We start from the raw sequence: 13471 nt of genomic DNA on the forward strand, positions 1-13471 counted from the left end.
AAGAAGGGGGGAAAGGGGGTGAAGAAAGAAGGGGGCAAAAAGGGGGCAAAGGAGGGAACAAAGAAAGAGAAGGCAAAGAAGGGGGTAAAGCAGCAGACAAGGCAAAAACAGGATGAGGACAGGGGCAAAGACAAAGGGCACAAAGACGGTGGAAAGAAGGGGATAAGGAAAGAAGGGGCAATGAAGGGGGTGAAGAAAGTAGGAGGAAAAAGAGGGTGAAGAAAGAAGGGGGGAGAAAAGGGGCAAAGAAGGGAACAAAGAAAAAGGGGGCAAAGAAGGGGACAAGGCAAGAAGGTGATGAAGAAGGGGTCAAAGAAAAAGAGGGCAAAGAAAGGAACAAAGAAAAAGGGGAAAAGAAAGGGGTAAAGAAGCAGCCGAGGCAAGAAGGGGGCGAAGAAGGGGGTTAAGGAGGGGACAAGGAAAGAAGGAGGGAAATGGATGAAGAAAGAAGGGGGAAAAAAGGGGCAAAGAAGAGAAACACAGAATAGGAGGGCAAAGAAGGGGACAAAGAATAAGGGGGCAAAGAAGTGGCCGAGGCAAGAAGGGGGTAAAGAAGGGGGTAAAGAAGGGGGTAAAGAAGGGGACGAGGAAAGAAGAGGGGAAAGGGGTGAAAAAAGGGCAAAGAAGCGGCCGAGGCAAGAAGGGGGCGAAGAAGGGGCAAAAAAAAAAAAAAAAAAAAAAAGCAGCGGGCAAAGCGAAAGGGGCCGGGGGGGGGCTCCTCGCCCCGGGCCGGCGGTTGCCGTCGCGGCCCCGTCCCGCCCCGTCCCCGCTCCCGGGGAAACGAAACCGGGTGCGTCCCGCCCCCCCCGGCCCCGGCCCGCCCCCGGTCCCACCGCAGCCCCGAACCCGCCATGGAGCGGTCGCTGCCGCCCTACGAGCCGCTGGCGGAAGGGTTGGACATGGAGGGGCTGCCGCGGAGCACCGTGGTGACGGTGGAGCCGCCGCCGCCGCCCCCCCCCCGCGACCACCTGGCCTGGTCCCTCTGCAGCGCGCTCTACGCCAACTTCTGCTGCCTGGGCTTCATGGCGCTCGTCTTCTCCATCAAGGTGGGGGGGGTCCCGGGGGGGACGGGGGTGAGACACGACGGGGGGGGCCGCGGGAGGGCGGGGGGGGCCGGCCCCGGGGACCCCACTGAGCCCCCGACCTCAGGGAGACACGCGGAGCCCTCAAAGTCAGGGAGTCCTGCGGACCCCATAGAGCCCCCAGAGTCGGGGAGACCCATGGACCCCATGGATCCCATAGACCCAAAGTCTGGGAGACCCATGGAGCCCACAGACTCCCCACCCCGGGGTGCCCCATGGACCCCACAGAGCTCCCATGGAGCCCACAGAGCCCCCAAAGTCTGGGAGACCCATGGAGCCCACTGACTCCCCACACTGGGGTGCCCCATGGACCCCACAGAGCCCCCAAAGTCTGGGAGACCCATGGAGCCCACAGACTCCCCACCCCGGGGTGCCCCATGGAGCCCACAGAGCCCCCAAAGTCTGGGAGACCCATGGAGCCCACAGACTCCCCACCCCAGGGTGCCCCATGGACCCCACAGAGCTCCCATGGAGCCCACAGAGCCCCCAAAGTCTGGGAGACCCATGGAGCCCACTGACTCCCCACACTGGGGTGCCCCATGGACCCCACAGAGCCCCCAAAGTCTGGGAGACCCATGGAGCCCACAGACTCCCCACCCCGGGGTGCCCCATGGACCCCACAGAGCCCCCATGCCCAGCGAGACCTGTGTACCCCACAGAGCCCCAACCCTGGGGTGCCCAAAGCACCCCACAAAGTTCCCAAAGTCAGGGAGACCCATGGAGCCCACAGAGCCCCCACCCCGGGGTGCCCCATGGAGCCCACAGAGCCCCAAAACGGAGGTAGCACCGTGGACCTCACAGAGCCCCCAAGCCCAGGGTGCCCAATGGACCCCAGAGAGCCCCCACTCCACGGAGCCCTGGCCCCACGGAGCCCTGGCAGGAATCTCTGGAGAAGGCAGGGGTTTGGGGCAGTCGGCACCGCGGGGTACCCCTGGTGTAACGGGGGGAGCTCAGCCCAGCGTGGCAGCTCAGGCCGCGTGGTCCCTCCAGCTCCTCTCCCCGGCTGCAGCCCGGAGCCCCTCGGGGCGTCCCGCTCCGCTGCCTCCCCACTGACTCTCCCCTCCTCCCCCCCCAGTCCAGGGACCGCAAAGTCCTCAGGGACTACAGCGGGGCCCTCAGCTACGGCTCGACCGCCAAGTACCTGAACATCACCGCCCTGGTGCTCAACATCTTCCTCATCATCCTCATCATCGTCCTGATCGCTACCGGCACCATCACCATGATGAACGTCCTCCACCAGCAGCAGGAGCAGTACCCCCAGTACCCCTTCCATCGCCCCACCTAGCCCAGCCCCTGCTCCGCGGGCAGCGCACTCCCCCCCAATGTCTGCGAGGAGCCCCCGTCACCCCTCGGAGCGGGGGGGAGATGTCCTCCATGCAGCCCCACGGAGCTTGCGGGGGTCCTGTCCCGCTTTCCTCGCTGCTCAAGGCCCTGCGGAGCCCTCTCTGGTGGCCGCCCTCGTTGACTTCCCTGGAAGTGCCTGGAGACACCTCTCCTCTGGCAGGAGCCGAGCACCCAAAAACTGCCCGTAGCCAAGGGAAAGAGCTTTTCCGCTTGCCGCTTCGCTCTCATCTTGTAGCCCCAAGTGCCTCTAAGAGCAACCCAAAGGAGAAACGCCTCGTTCAGAGAAAACCGCGCTCAAATAAAGGTTTCTTTCACTTTTGGCCCTGGCTCAGTTTCATTTTCGCAGGGGGTGGTTTGGGGTCCCTGGCTGAGAAGTGGCGTCTGCCCTCGGGACGCGCCTGGGGAGGGAAATTGCCCCTTGGCGCGGAGCATCACGGAGCATCACGGGCTGATGCTCAAGGGTGTGCCAGGCTGGGCAAACCCGGGTACCCGCAGGGCAGAGGCATCCATTCGGGATGTCAAGGATGCGGGCAACACCTCGTCCTTGCCGGGGTGTCACCAGGAGCACCCCCATCCTCACCGACCCTCGGGGGGGGCGGGGGGTAGGAGGAAGCGCAGCCGAGAGCAAGCTTGATTTTGGGGGGCGGGGTATGCAAAGGGCTTGAGCAAGATGAGCCCAAAGAGGACTCGGTGCAGCCGAGCCGGGGGGCAGCGGGGCCGGGAGGGGCTTCCAGCGGCTGGGGGAGGCTGGGGGTGGCGTGGCTCCATCCCAAATGCTCTTGCTGCAGGGAAGAGTGGGACAACCCAGCCCTGAGCGACGGGTGGTGGGGACGCCGGCCAGGCAGGGCTGCTTTTGGGGGGAAGCGAGACAGCGACACCCCCCCTCCCCTCCCCTCCGAAGCTTTTCCAGCATCGAGCCCTCGTGCCCGCCATCCCCGTGGCGGTGATGCAGGGGCGAGCAGGGAAGCAGGCAGGAATCCTCGTGCCTACGGAGCTGCCGGCACATGGCACTCGGCTCCATGGATTCGGCACTGCCCGAAGTGACCCGGGCAAGACCCCGCGAGAAATCCTGGCTGGAGCCCATCTGGCAGAGCTGGTACGCGGCTGGCCTGGCTTCCCCTTTCCCCAGCTCCCTGGAAGACTTTGCGCTCCTCGCCCTCGGCAAGCTCAGGTCCTCGGGGCTGGGGCCCTGCGAGGATGGGAGAAAAAAAGCCTTTTTCTTTTTCCTCCTCTCCCCAAGAACGTTACGCTCCTGCCAAGAAGCTGCGCTCATGAGTAAGATGTCAGAAATCTCGCCCACAAAACACAGCGGTTATTTGTTGCAGGATCCCTGGCACCGACCTCCTGGTGAATCATTTATTCCTCCGCTTCTTCCCGTAAGAGCAAACAAGCACGTGCGGCTCCAGGCTGCAAACGGGGCTCCTCGCTGCCTGCCCGGGCACGGGCCACCGACACGCCGGCCAGCGGGACACCCCATCAGCTGTCCCCCTCCAGCTGTGGAGGACGAGAAGTTTTTTGAAAGGGCAGCGAACCCCGGCTCGAAAACACCGCCCCAACCTTTCAGGCTCTTGGCTGCTTCATTCCAGCGCTGGCAACAGCCGTGTCCATTACACAAGGGGCTGGCGGGGTGCCAGCGGCGGGGCCGGATCGCATCCGCTTCCCGCTTTCTCCCTGACCCCGGCAGGAGCGGGATCCAGCCCTGTCCTGCCCAAATCTCGCACGTCACATCGCTGCCCTGCGGAGTTTTGGCGCCCAACGGGGCTGGCACAGGGGGAGTGGGCTCACCCTGCCCCCCCGGGAGCTCTGCCCCCCTCCTCAATCAGCCAACACGTGCAAAAAATCCCGGGGCACGTCTGCCCAGGGATGCTCTGCAGCCGAAAACCCGCCAGGGCGGTGGAATGGAGTCGGAGGGGGAGAAGCAGCCCCTCACCCCCCACAGCACCCCAACCACCCCCCCCTTGATGTCTCCCCAAAGGGCAGCCGGGGGTTTGGGCATGGGGACACCCCTTGGCGCCCGGTCCTGGGGGAGGCCAGGAGGGAGCCCGGGGGGACAGCAGAGACGGTGGAGGGGGGGAAAGCGGGGAGAGCAAAGCCCTTCTTCTGGGGTAAATCCAGGCGGTTTGGGGGCTGCAGCCCCGCAGCGGTGCTCCCCAGATACAAACAGCCTGTTCCTGCTCTGGCGGTAATTGCTCCGGGCCGTTGGCAAGCGGCCACCGAGCCCTTGGACTCCCTGCCCCGCTGCCAGAAGCCGTCCCGGAGCCCGTGTCCCGGCGGAGCCGCTCTCAGCCCGGCCGAAGCAGCCCCCCGCCGAGCCAGCCCTCCCGCAGCCCCCCGCCAGACCCTTCCCTCGGGCGTGCAAAAGCCACCCCCGCCTCGGGCTGCCCTGCGCCCTCCCTCTGCTGACCCCCCAAAGCCGTCGTCCGCCACCGCCCCGTGAAGGACACGGCGGGTCCCCCCGGGCCCAAGCCCCCTCCCCAAGGGCTGGGGCGCGGGTGGGAGCGGGGCCGGGCGGAGGCGACCGAGGCGGGGTGAACTTTGCCTCTCTGCTTTCTGGCGCCGCGTTTGATCCGGTGCGAGGGCAAATAAACGAAAAAGCTGGAAGCGCCGGCGGGGAGGTGGGAATTTCGGTGGGCGGTTGACGCCGAGCTCGGGTCGGGGAGACACCAGCCGTGATCCCCCTTGTGCCGGGGGTTTGCGGGAAACGGGACCCCTAAATGGACGCTCGGAAATGAGGGACAAGGAACAAACCGGCCACGCTCGGTCCTTGTGGCTCCCGGTTGCCTCTGGCCAGCAGCACGCCGCCACGGGTCCCTTCGCCTCTGCGCAAGCCAGAGAAGCACGTGGTGTCCCATGGAGGGACCCCGGCACCTCAAAATGGGGAACCCCCCACCGAGCTCCCGCTTCGTCAGCAGCGCCGTACATCAGGAATCGGGGCTGGAGCGCAAACACCCCCCCGAAACCCCCTCCGAGCCCTCGCCCTCCTCCAGCCATCCCCGTGCCCGTCCCCGCCAGCCTCCCCGTTCCCCACAGCCATTTCTTAATTGTCACCATGACCTAATGAACCTCGTTAACCGCCAGGGGCAGCCCCACCACAGAAGTAGCTGAGGAGAAAAAAAAAAACAAACCAAACCAAAAAATCTCTATAATTTCCTGTGGTTTAGGACAAGTGACATCTGGGGCCAGGACTTTCGGATCCACACCGAAAGTACCGGGATGGCAGGAAACGGTGACAAACACCTTTGCCCTCCTCCCGACAGAAACCCCCCTGCCCATCTTCAGCGGAGGAAATCCCATTTCTCAGAAAAATACGAGAGCTGCGTTTCCCTGTATCAGCCTCTCAGTCGGCTTCCAGGGGCCGGCCGCCGAGCAGGAAGGATGTGCATGTTTCCAAAACCCAACCTAGTTTCTACCTCTGTGTCTTGGGGACTTTCTGATTCGGATGGTTTTTACCCCCCCCTGCTGCTTTCTTGAAGCTTTCTTCCGTCTTTTTCTCACCGCTCAACCTGTTTTCTTTGGCAGCCACAAGTCCTCACCGCGGCGGCACGGCCTCCTCCTGCCAACCCGGCCGCTGGGTGACCCCCGCCACTGCTGCTGGCTGGCGATGGCGCCCTCGGTGGCGCTTTGCAGCTGGGGAGGGGGTTTCGGGGAGGCTGGTGGCTGCCCCCCAACCGGCGATGTGTCCCCGCTGTCCCCCCCGTGCCCCGCGTCCCCGCTGTGACTGACTAACCCCAGACTCTGTCCCGACCTGCCCAGGGCAGAAATCGCTTATCAGCCCCAGAGGGCAAAAAGCAAAGAGGAACAGGCGAGGCGCCCGCCCCGCGGCATCGGCCACCCCGTGGGCACCCCCCTCCGCCTGCCCCCCGCACCCTGCCCGGGGCTGGGGCTCTGCCCCCCGCCTGCCCCTCCGACCCCAGCCCGCCCGGGGAGCCCACCTGCCCCCGTCCCCACAGCCCGTCCCAGGGCCCAGCGTGGTGGCAGGCGGGGTGGCCCCACCCTGGCAAACCCTTCCTCTCGCCTATAACTAGCCCGGGCACTCGTGTCCCCGCCGCTCGCCCCGCTGCTAGCCATGCAGAGCTACCCCCAGTCCGTCAGCATCAACATGCAGCCCCACGGCTGGAACGGGGCAGGTTCCCCGGCCACCGCCTTCGGTCCCACCATCACCTCTTTTGTTCAGCCGCAGCCCGTCCCCAACCCCCGGGACTTTGTGCTCTGGTCCTTCTTCAACGCCATGTTCTGCAACCCCTTCTGCCTGGGCTTCATCGCGCTCATCTTCTCCATTAAGGTGAGGGGAAAGTCACCCCCGTCCCACCACCCCCCTGCCCGGCTCGGGGGTCCTGCCTGCCCCCATGCCAGGGCTCCCTAATCCCGTCTCTTCCTGTCCCATCTTGTCCCACCCCGCCGAATCCCATCCCGTCCCATCTCGTCCCACCCTGCCCCAAACCGCCCCATCCCCACCTCGTTCCCCATCCTTTCCCCCATGAGACGCCCCCCCGCTCCCTCCTGCCGCGTCCAGCCCCACCATGCCGCTCCACACCCAGCGTCCCCGGCAAAGCCACCATTCGAGGTGGCCCGTCCTCCTTCGGTGCTTTGGGAAAGCCTGAAGTGAGCCCCAGACGTCTCCCACCGGGGGGACAAGGCGGGCAGCCGTCCCCTGGCTCCCTCCCCTGGCACTCCCGACACCACCGCGAGGCTTGGCCCCTGCCCAAGATAAGGAACAGCTGCTCCCTGCCCACCTCCCATTTGTTACCTTAAAAGCGAGTAATTTGTGATGGGTGCCCTGATAACCGTAGAGGCGGGCGTCAGCACCTGCCGGCACTGCGGGAATTGCCACCCAGGTGCTCCCGGCCGGACCCCCCCGCGCCTGCCCGGCCCACAGGGACTGGGCAGCGCCTTGCCAAGCGTAATGGCTTTAATAAGCCATTAGGAAAGCGCTTTCAGGCTGCCGCGAGTTCCATTTCTGCCATGTTGGGGTGGGTTTCGTGGGGTTGCAGCAGAGCCTGGTGGATCCCACTGCCAGGCTCCGATGGCGACGGAGTCCGGGATGTCCCCTCGGCCCATCGCCGCCACCGCCTCTGGCTTGTGCCCGGCCACTACTCGTCTCCTTCTCCCACAGTCCAGAGACGGGAAAATCGCCCACGATCCAGCAGCTGCCAGCAGCTACGGGAGGACGGCGAAGCACCTGAACATCGCCGCACTCTGCCTGGGCATCGTGGGGACCATCATCTGTATCGTGGTGCTGGTCATGTACTACAACAGCCTGCGGGTGGGCAGCCACTTCTAACCCTGTCCCACCCAGCAGCAGCCTCGCTTTTCCTTCCCTTCCACCCCACTCAGACGAAACCCACCCAGGAAGACACGGCGGCTCCCATGGGACCTTCCTCCCCACTCCCACCGGGCCCGGGGGGACCTCAGGCACCCTCCTGGTGCGCCCTGGCTGAGACCAGCTCTCTTCACCATGAACACGTGGGGTGAGCTCGCAGCAAATAAAGCTCTCTGCCCACCCTTCTCCTTGGAAATGTCGCACTTTGGGGTTTTGGGAGATGTTATTCCCTGCAAGCATTCCCACCTCGGGGGGGGCCAGGGCTATCCCATAACTCAGATGAGTGGGGAGGCAGAGCTGAGCGAGGAAGAGCAGCAGGAAATGGGGCGTCATGTTGGCGCCGTTAGTTGAATATAAACAGACACCCCCTCCCCGGGCTTCTGGGGTGTTCAGAGACCCCCCCACCCCTCCTGGGCCAATTTCTGTGCTTCCTCCTGCCCGCATCATCCACCCTCCCCGGCAGAGATGGCCACCATGGGCCATCCCTCGCCAGGCTCCCAGCACCGGCCGAGGAACCTGGGGTCCGTAGTGGGGCTGGGGGGGGATCCCACCTTGCCTTGCACCCCCCTGCCCCTCGTTTCAGCTCCGTGAAACCGTCTGCCAAGCCCACGCACCGTCCCCGCGCCCCCGCCCCGGTGTCACCTCCCCACCCCTCGCTGCCAAGGGAGCGGCCCCCCGAAGGGGGAATTTGGCTTTTGAGCCCCACGAGTCCCCTCGGAGTCCCCAGAGCGCCCCACACCCGCCAGCTTACACTGGGTGGGGGGCACAGGGACACGCGTGCCCGTGCCCCGGGTGGCAGTGCCACCCACCGGGGAGGGGGCCGAGCCCCAGGTCGGTCCCCGGGGCGGGGGGGGTCTGTCGGGCCGCTCCGCCCGCGCTGGTGGCCCCGAACCGGCGCTGGGGGCGGTGCGGGGCCGGTCCCCCTCCCCGGGCGGGCCGGGTTTCATTTCCCCGGTGCCTCCTCCCTCCCCTCGGCTCCCGGCTCGGCCCGGCCATGAAGCCCCGGCAGACGGAGGTGTCCATCCCGCTGCAGCCCCCCGGGCGGGGGCCGACCCCCGACGCCGGCCCCGACGGGCAGCCGCGGGACTACGTGCTCTGGTCCCTCTTCAACGTCCTGCTGGGCTACGCGCTCGCCTACCTGGGCTGCCTCTGCTTCCCCGCGCTCGTCTTCTCCATCAAGGTGAGAGGGGCGGCGGACCAGGGACCCCCCCTCACCCGCCACCCTCGCTCCAGCCCGGCTCGGTCCCCTCCAACCGGCCGAGACGGCCCGGGACCCCCCGAACCGGCCCGTCCCCCCCAGCCAGCTCCTGCCGGGACCCCCCGAACCGGCCCGTCCCCCCCAGCCAGCTCCCGCCGACCCCCAGACCCGTCCTCAGAGACAACCCGAGCCGGGATCCCCCCCCGGGGACCCCCCGACCCAGTGCCCTCCGACGCCACCCCCGTGCTGAGAACCCCCCCCCGATACCCACCCCCCCGCCCCAACCCAGCCCGACCCCGGCCAGGGACCCCCCGACCCAGCCCGACCCGGACCTTTCCCTCACCTCGGGACCCCCCCGATCCTGTGTCGTCCCCCCTCCAGCCCTCTCTGCCACCACCCCGGGTCCCCCCGATGCCCCCCCACCCACCCTATCCCCTGCAGACCCCTCTCCCATCCCCGGACCCCCAGACCCGGTCTCCCATCCCAGACATCCCTGCCCTGGCACCTGGCACCCCCCAATCCAGGCGTCCCCCCCAGCCTGCCCCCCCCCGAGAGCAGGCCCTGCGGGTGGCGGGAGTGGGCAGCGCCCGGAGGCTTCACCCCCTGCCCCAGGGCGACGTGTCCCTGAGGTCCCAGCACCGCTTTGCGGCCACCCCCGGGCCGGGTCGCCCCCCGCTGAGCCCCCCACTTGCCCCCCCAGGCCCGCGACTGCAAGGTGCTGGGGGACCTGGAGGGTGCCCAGCGGTACGGCACCCGCGCCAAGATGCTCAACATCGTCTGCTCCGTGATAATGGTCCTCGCCGTGGCCCTCGTCATCACCGCCATCATCACCACCGTGATGAGCAGCAGGACCTGACCACCGCACAGCCACCGGCCTGCTTGCTGCCACCCGGGGCAGGGGGGGGGGTGGGGATTCACCTCCCCCCTCCTCCTCCTCTTCCCAAAATGTCCCCGCTTTGGGCACGCAGTGCAGGGGGAAAGGGAGCAATGCCCTGTCCCCTCGCTGCCCGCACCCCTGGGTGTCCCGGCACAGCCACCATCTGGAAGGGGATGGGTGGGCCAGACTGGGACGCGGGGGACAGCCCCCCCTCTTTTCTCTGCTTGTGTGCCTCAGCAGGGAGCTGCTGGGCTTCCTGGGCGCCATGGCACACATATGGGTCACTGTTGCCACAAATAAAGCTCGTCCTGCCAAACCCCTCTCGTCTGTCCCCTTATTCACGGTGGGGAAGGAGAAGAAGGTCCTTGCGCATCTTTGGGGCAGCCTTCTCCTCCTCCTCCTATTCCTCCTCCTCCTCCTCCTCCTCCTCCTCCTCCTCCTCTTCTCCTCCTTCTCTTCATCCTCCTCCTCCTCTTCCTGCTGCTGGCTCCATGGCTCTCTGCCTCCATCCCCACCACAGTGCAGAGCCCAGATCCCAGATAAGTTTCTTCCTAAAAGCTTAGGCGTGGCAGAAAAAGGAAAGAAAAAAGAAATCTCTGTGTTTTTCTGTCCTTGCACACCCCATCCCACCACACAGCCCCATCTCCTCCCAGTTCCAGGGAACCCCAGAGAAGTAGCTTTTCCACGTTTTGGTATTAAGTTCCCATTTAATGCATCCATCCGGTGGCCAAACGCACTGCGAACAAGGGGTCTTCCCAGACAAGACCACCTGGAGGGACGGGGCTGAAGGTGTCGGTGTGAGCCAGCGCAGGGAGAGATCCCGGCACCGAGGGTCTGTCTCGTATCGGCCCCCGGGGTGAGGGCCACTTGGTGTCAAAGTCGTCCCATGGCTCTATCCCCACGGTCCTCCCCGAGCGCTCGGCCTCTCCTGGGTCACGCTGGAGCCGTCTGCGCTCCTCATCGTGGGAGGAAGGCTGGATATAAAAAGCCCGTAGACTTGCGAAGCCAAGTTTGTTTCTCCTAGCTGCCAGCCAAGCCTTTCTGATGACCACAGCCTGGGAGGGCTGTAATTTCTAGGGTTTATATATAGAGGAGAGGAGGCCACGCCATAGACAGGGACGATATAAAGGGGCTGCCCTGCCCGGCGGCCCCAGCCAGGCTGGTGGAGCAGGAGAGCCGCGGGGTGCCCCTCTCCGTGGCCATGGACACCTCCTACCCGCGGGAGGACTACCTGCCCGTGCCATCCCACAAGCGCAACCCATCTCCCACCGGCCTCGTCCCCACGCCGCCCCGCGACCACCTCGTCTGGTCCATCTTCAACACCATCTACATGAACTTCTGCTGTCTCGGTTTCGTGGCGCTCGCCTTCTCCGTCAAGGTATGGGTGCCGAGCGGGGGTGGGAGACTCAACGTTTGGGGTCACCTGGGAGCCCTCCAAGGGCTGGACTCCCCCAGGAGGCGCAGGGCATCTGAAACAACTCCTTGGGAGGGCTGGGCCGGGGGGGTGAGAGCCCAACACCCTCAAGAGGCTGCTTGCAGGCGATGCCATCCCTTGGTAAAGCCCCCACACTTTTCCTGCCACCTATTAATGCGGCTGTGAGACTTCCCCCCCCGAAGATAACCACAGCACCCTGCCTCCACTGGAGGACCAACTGCTTCTTCCTGGAAGGTGCTGGGGGGCCATGGTGCCCCCGGCCCCTCCGCCTGCCCTGTGGCAGGAGCAGCTCCAGCTGGACGGGACCGGGGTGGAGAGACGGGGGAAAGCCAGGGCTGGAGCCAGCGAGGCTCCGAAAGAGAAAATCCCAGTGGCAAAGAAAGGGGGGCCCGAGGGGAGCAGCAGCGCGGGCAGCCAGGGATGGATGGAGAGCCACCCTCTTGGCTGGTGGGGGTCCCCCAGGGGACTAAACTGGGGGCTGGTGGGGGGGAGCCGAAGCCCCGTAGCCAGGCTGGGAGGGGGCACGGGGAGGGGGCTGGGGGCAGCCCGGGCGCTGCTGCCCCGTCTCTCGGCTGTTGCAGGCGCGGGACCGGAAAGCGTCCGGGGACGTGGAAGCCGCTCGGCGCTTCAGCTCCAAGGCCAGGTGCTACAACGTGCTGGCCACAGCGGGGAGCGTGGTGCTGCCGCTGCTGCTGGCCGCCCTGGTCATCACGGGCGTCATCCACCTCTCCAAGCTGGCCCAGGAGTCCGTCGGCTTCTTCACCTACCAGTTCAGCCCGAGCGACGAGGAGGACAACTGACCGGTGGGCGAAGGGCTTGTAGAAACTCCTTCGCACCGCTGGTGGCCCACCCAAACAGACCACTGGTCCAGTATAACCCAGCCACCACCCGTCTCTGCCACCCGGGGCTGTGTCCGCAAGCTTTCGTGCCCACGGGTCTGGGCGGCAGCAGCCCCACAGGCTGCATCTCCCCTCACCCCCCCCGCCTGATCCAGCACCCCCAGCCCCGCGGTGCCCGACCCCAGTTCCCGGCCACGCTTCTGGGGGCAGCTCGGTTATTTTTGTTTAACTTGGTTTGGTTTTTTTTTTTACTTCCATTTATCCTGTGTGGAGCACAGCATCCCTCCGGCCTCCGTGGTCGCTATTTAAACCATTAAACCATATCACACATTGCCAGTCTTCTGCGTGCATGTGTGTAGGGTGGGGGGGGGGATAAAGGGACCATATAAATGTGGCTTTTCACTCTGATCACGCCCTTCGGGGCCAGAAGGAACAATCTCCACGACCCTTAGAGCCACCCAGCCTAAAACAGCCGCAGCGCGTCGGGTTCTCACCGGCCGCTGAGGAGGGGAAAGAAGCGGAGAAGTTTCTTGGCCCCGTGGGGCCACACTCAAGCAGATGAGATGTCATCCCTCCGAGGGGAGCTGAGACTCATTGCAGGAAAGCAGAAGCCCCCCAGCGGGTCCCTGGGTGAGGACAGAGGGGAGAAGCGCAGGATGCAACCCCACTGCTCTGTGCTACCCCCCCATCGCCCTCTCCGGGCCTGATCCGGCTCATTCTGGCAACTGGACAAAACCCAGCCCTTTTGGGGGGGAACGGACGACGACACACGCTGACATCCCTTCTAGAGCCACCTGAGACCCGGCTTTATCCCCAGCCCCCCCAAAACCCCAATCCAGGTGCAGCCCACGGGGCTGTTATGGGGGGCGAGGGGATGGAGGCGTCCGCCCGCCCAGCCCTGCTGCCATTCGTCCTGCCCCGCTGCCGAGAACGGCTGCTAATTAGGGGTTGGGTGACTTTGGAGGAGGCCCGAGGGACAGCCAGCATAATTACAAGGTGGGGGAGTCACTTTCCTCCTGCCCTAAGCGTTCCCACATGCCGCCTGGGGCGGGCAGCGGCCGCAGGGCTTTTTATAAACTCCGCGGGATTCGGCCGAGATTCCTGGGGTGTGCTCGGAGAGGGGCAGGGAGCGCCCACGCCGTCCCCTCGCTTTCACCCTCGTCTGCTCCAGCGGCGGCCGGGGGGCTGGGAACCAGGGCACCAAACCCAGCCCCGGGAAGGGGGTGCCGGAGGGGAGGGTGCTGCGAGGCGCAGGGCCGGGTGCCGGGGGGTACCGTGCCCTGCTTCGCACGCACGGCCCTTCCCCTTCCCCTTCCCCTTCCTCTTCCTCTTCCCCTTCCCCTTCCTCTTCCCCTTCCCCTTCCCCTTCCCCTTCC

The 13471-nt window shown here is 65.6% G+C and overlaps 4 protein-coding genes across 4 annotated transcripts; all 4 read left to right on the forward strand.

Annotated features, from left to right (window-relative positions):
• The first annotated feature begins 819 nt into the window (after positions 1–819).
• On the forward strand, positions 820–2746 carry LOC141743007 (dispanin subfamily A member 2b-like). The gene is made up of 2 exons (XM_074586680.1): positions 820–1046; positions 2158–2746. Exons 1-2 carry the CDS (start codon positions 852–854, stop codon positions 2365–2367), a joined length of 405 nt encoding a protein of 134 aa, XP_074442781.1. The 5' UTR covers positions 820–851; the 3' UTR covers positions 2368–2746.
• A 3746-nt stretch (positions 2747–6492) lies between these two features.
• On the forward strand, positions 6493–7707 carry LOC141743009 (interferon-induced transmembrane protein 1-like). The gene is made up of 2 exons (XM_074586682.1): positions 6493–6708; positions 7540–7707. The coding sequence occupies exons 1-2, from the start codon at positions 6493–6495 to the stop codon at positions 7705–7707; spliced, it is 384 nt and encodes a 127-aa protein (XP_074442783.1).
• Positions 7708–8682: 975 nt separating this feature from the next.
• LOC141743010 (dispanin subfamily A member 2b-like) lies at positions 8683–10182 on the forward strand. Its single transcript, XM_074586683.1, has 2 exons — positions 8683–8926; positions 9645–10182. The coding sequence occupies exons 1-2, from the start codon at positions 8741–8743 to the stop codon at positions 9798–9800; spliced, it is 342 nt and encodes a 113-aa protein (XP_074442784.1). The 5' UTR covers positions 8683–8740; the 3' UTR covers positions 9801–10182.
• Positions 10183–10937: 755 nt separating this feature from the next.
• Positions 10938–12426, forward strand: LOC141743008 (interferon-induced transmembrane protein 5-like). Its single transcript, XM_074586681.1, has 2 exons — positions 10938–11199; positions 11838–12426. The coding sequence occupies exons 1-2, from the start codon at positions 11023–11025 to the stop codon at positions 12054–12056; spliced, it is 396 nt and encodes a 131-aa protein (XP_074442782.1). The 5' UTR covers positions 10938–11022; the 3' UTR covers positions 12057–12426.
• Positions 12427–13471: the final 1045 nt, after the last annotated feature.

This window comes from Larus michahellis, chromosome 4, assembly GCF_964199755.1.
Source record: "Larus michahellis chromosome 4, bLarMic1.1, whole genome shotgun sequence".
Lineage (NCBI taxonomy): Eukaryota > Metazoa > Chordata > Aves > Charadriiformes > Laridae > Larus > Larus michahellis.

Bases quoted from the DNA above. Each gene is read 5' to 3' on its own strand.
- LOC141743007 (XM_074586680.1), top strand. From the start codon at position 852: ATGGAGCGGTCGCTGCCGCCCTACGAGCCGCTGGCGGAAGGGTTGGAC. The intron at 1,047-2,157 runs GTGGGGGGGGTC...CTCCCCCCCCAG, and splicing joins CGCTCGTCTTCTCCATCAAG to TCCAGGGACCGCAAAGTCCT.
- LOC141743009 (XM_074586682.1), top strand. From the start codon at position 6,493: ATGCAGAGCTACCCCCAGTCCGTCAGCATCAACATGCAGCCCCACGGC. The intron at 6,709-7,539 runs GTGAGGGGAAAG...CTTCTCCCACAG, and splicing joins CGCTCATCTTCTCCATTAAG to TCCAGAGACGGGAAAATCGC.
- LOC141743010 (XM_074586683.1), top strand. From the start codon at position 8,741: ATGAAGCCCCGGCAGACGGAGGTGTCCATCCCGCTGCAGCCCCCCGGG. The intron at 8,927-9,644 runs GTGAGAGGGGCG...TTGCCCCCCCAG, and splicing joins CGCTCGTCTTCTCCATCAAG to GCCCGCGACTGCAAGGTGCT.
- LOC141743008 (XM_074586681.1), top strand. From the start codon at position 11,023: ATGGACACCTCCTACCCGCGGGAGGACTACCTGCCCGTGCCATCCCAC. The intron at 11,200-11,837 runs GTATGGGTGCCG...CGGCTGTTGCAG, and splicing joins CGCTCGCCTTCTCCGTCAAG to GCGCGGGACCGGAAAGCGTC.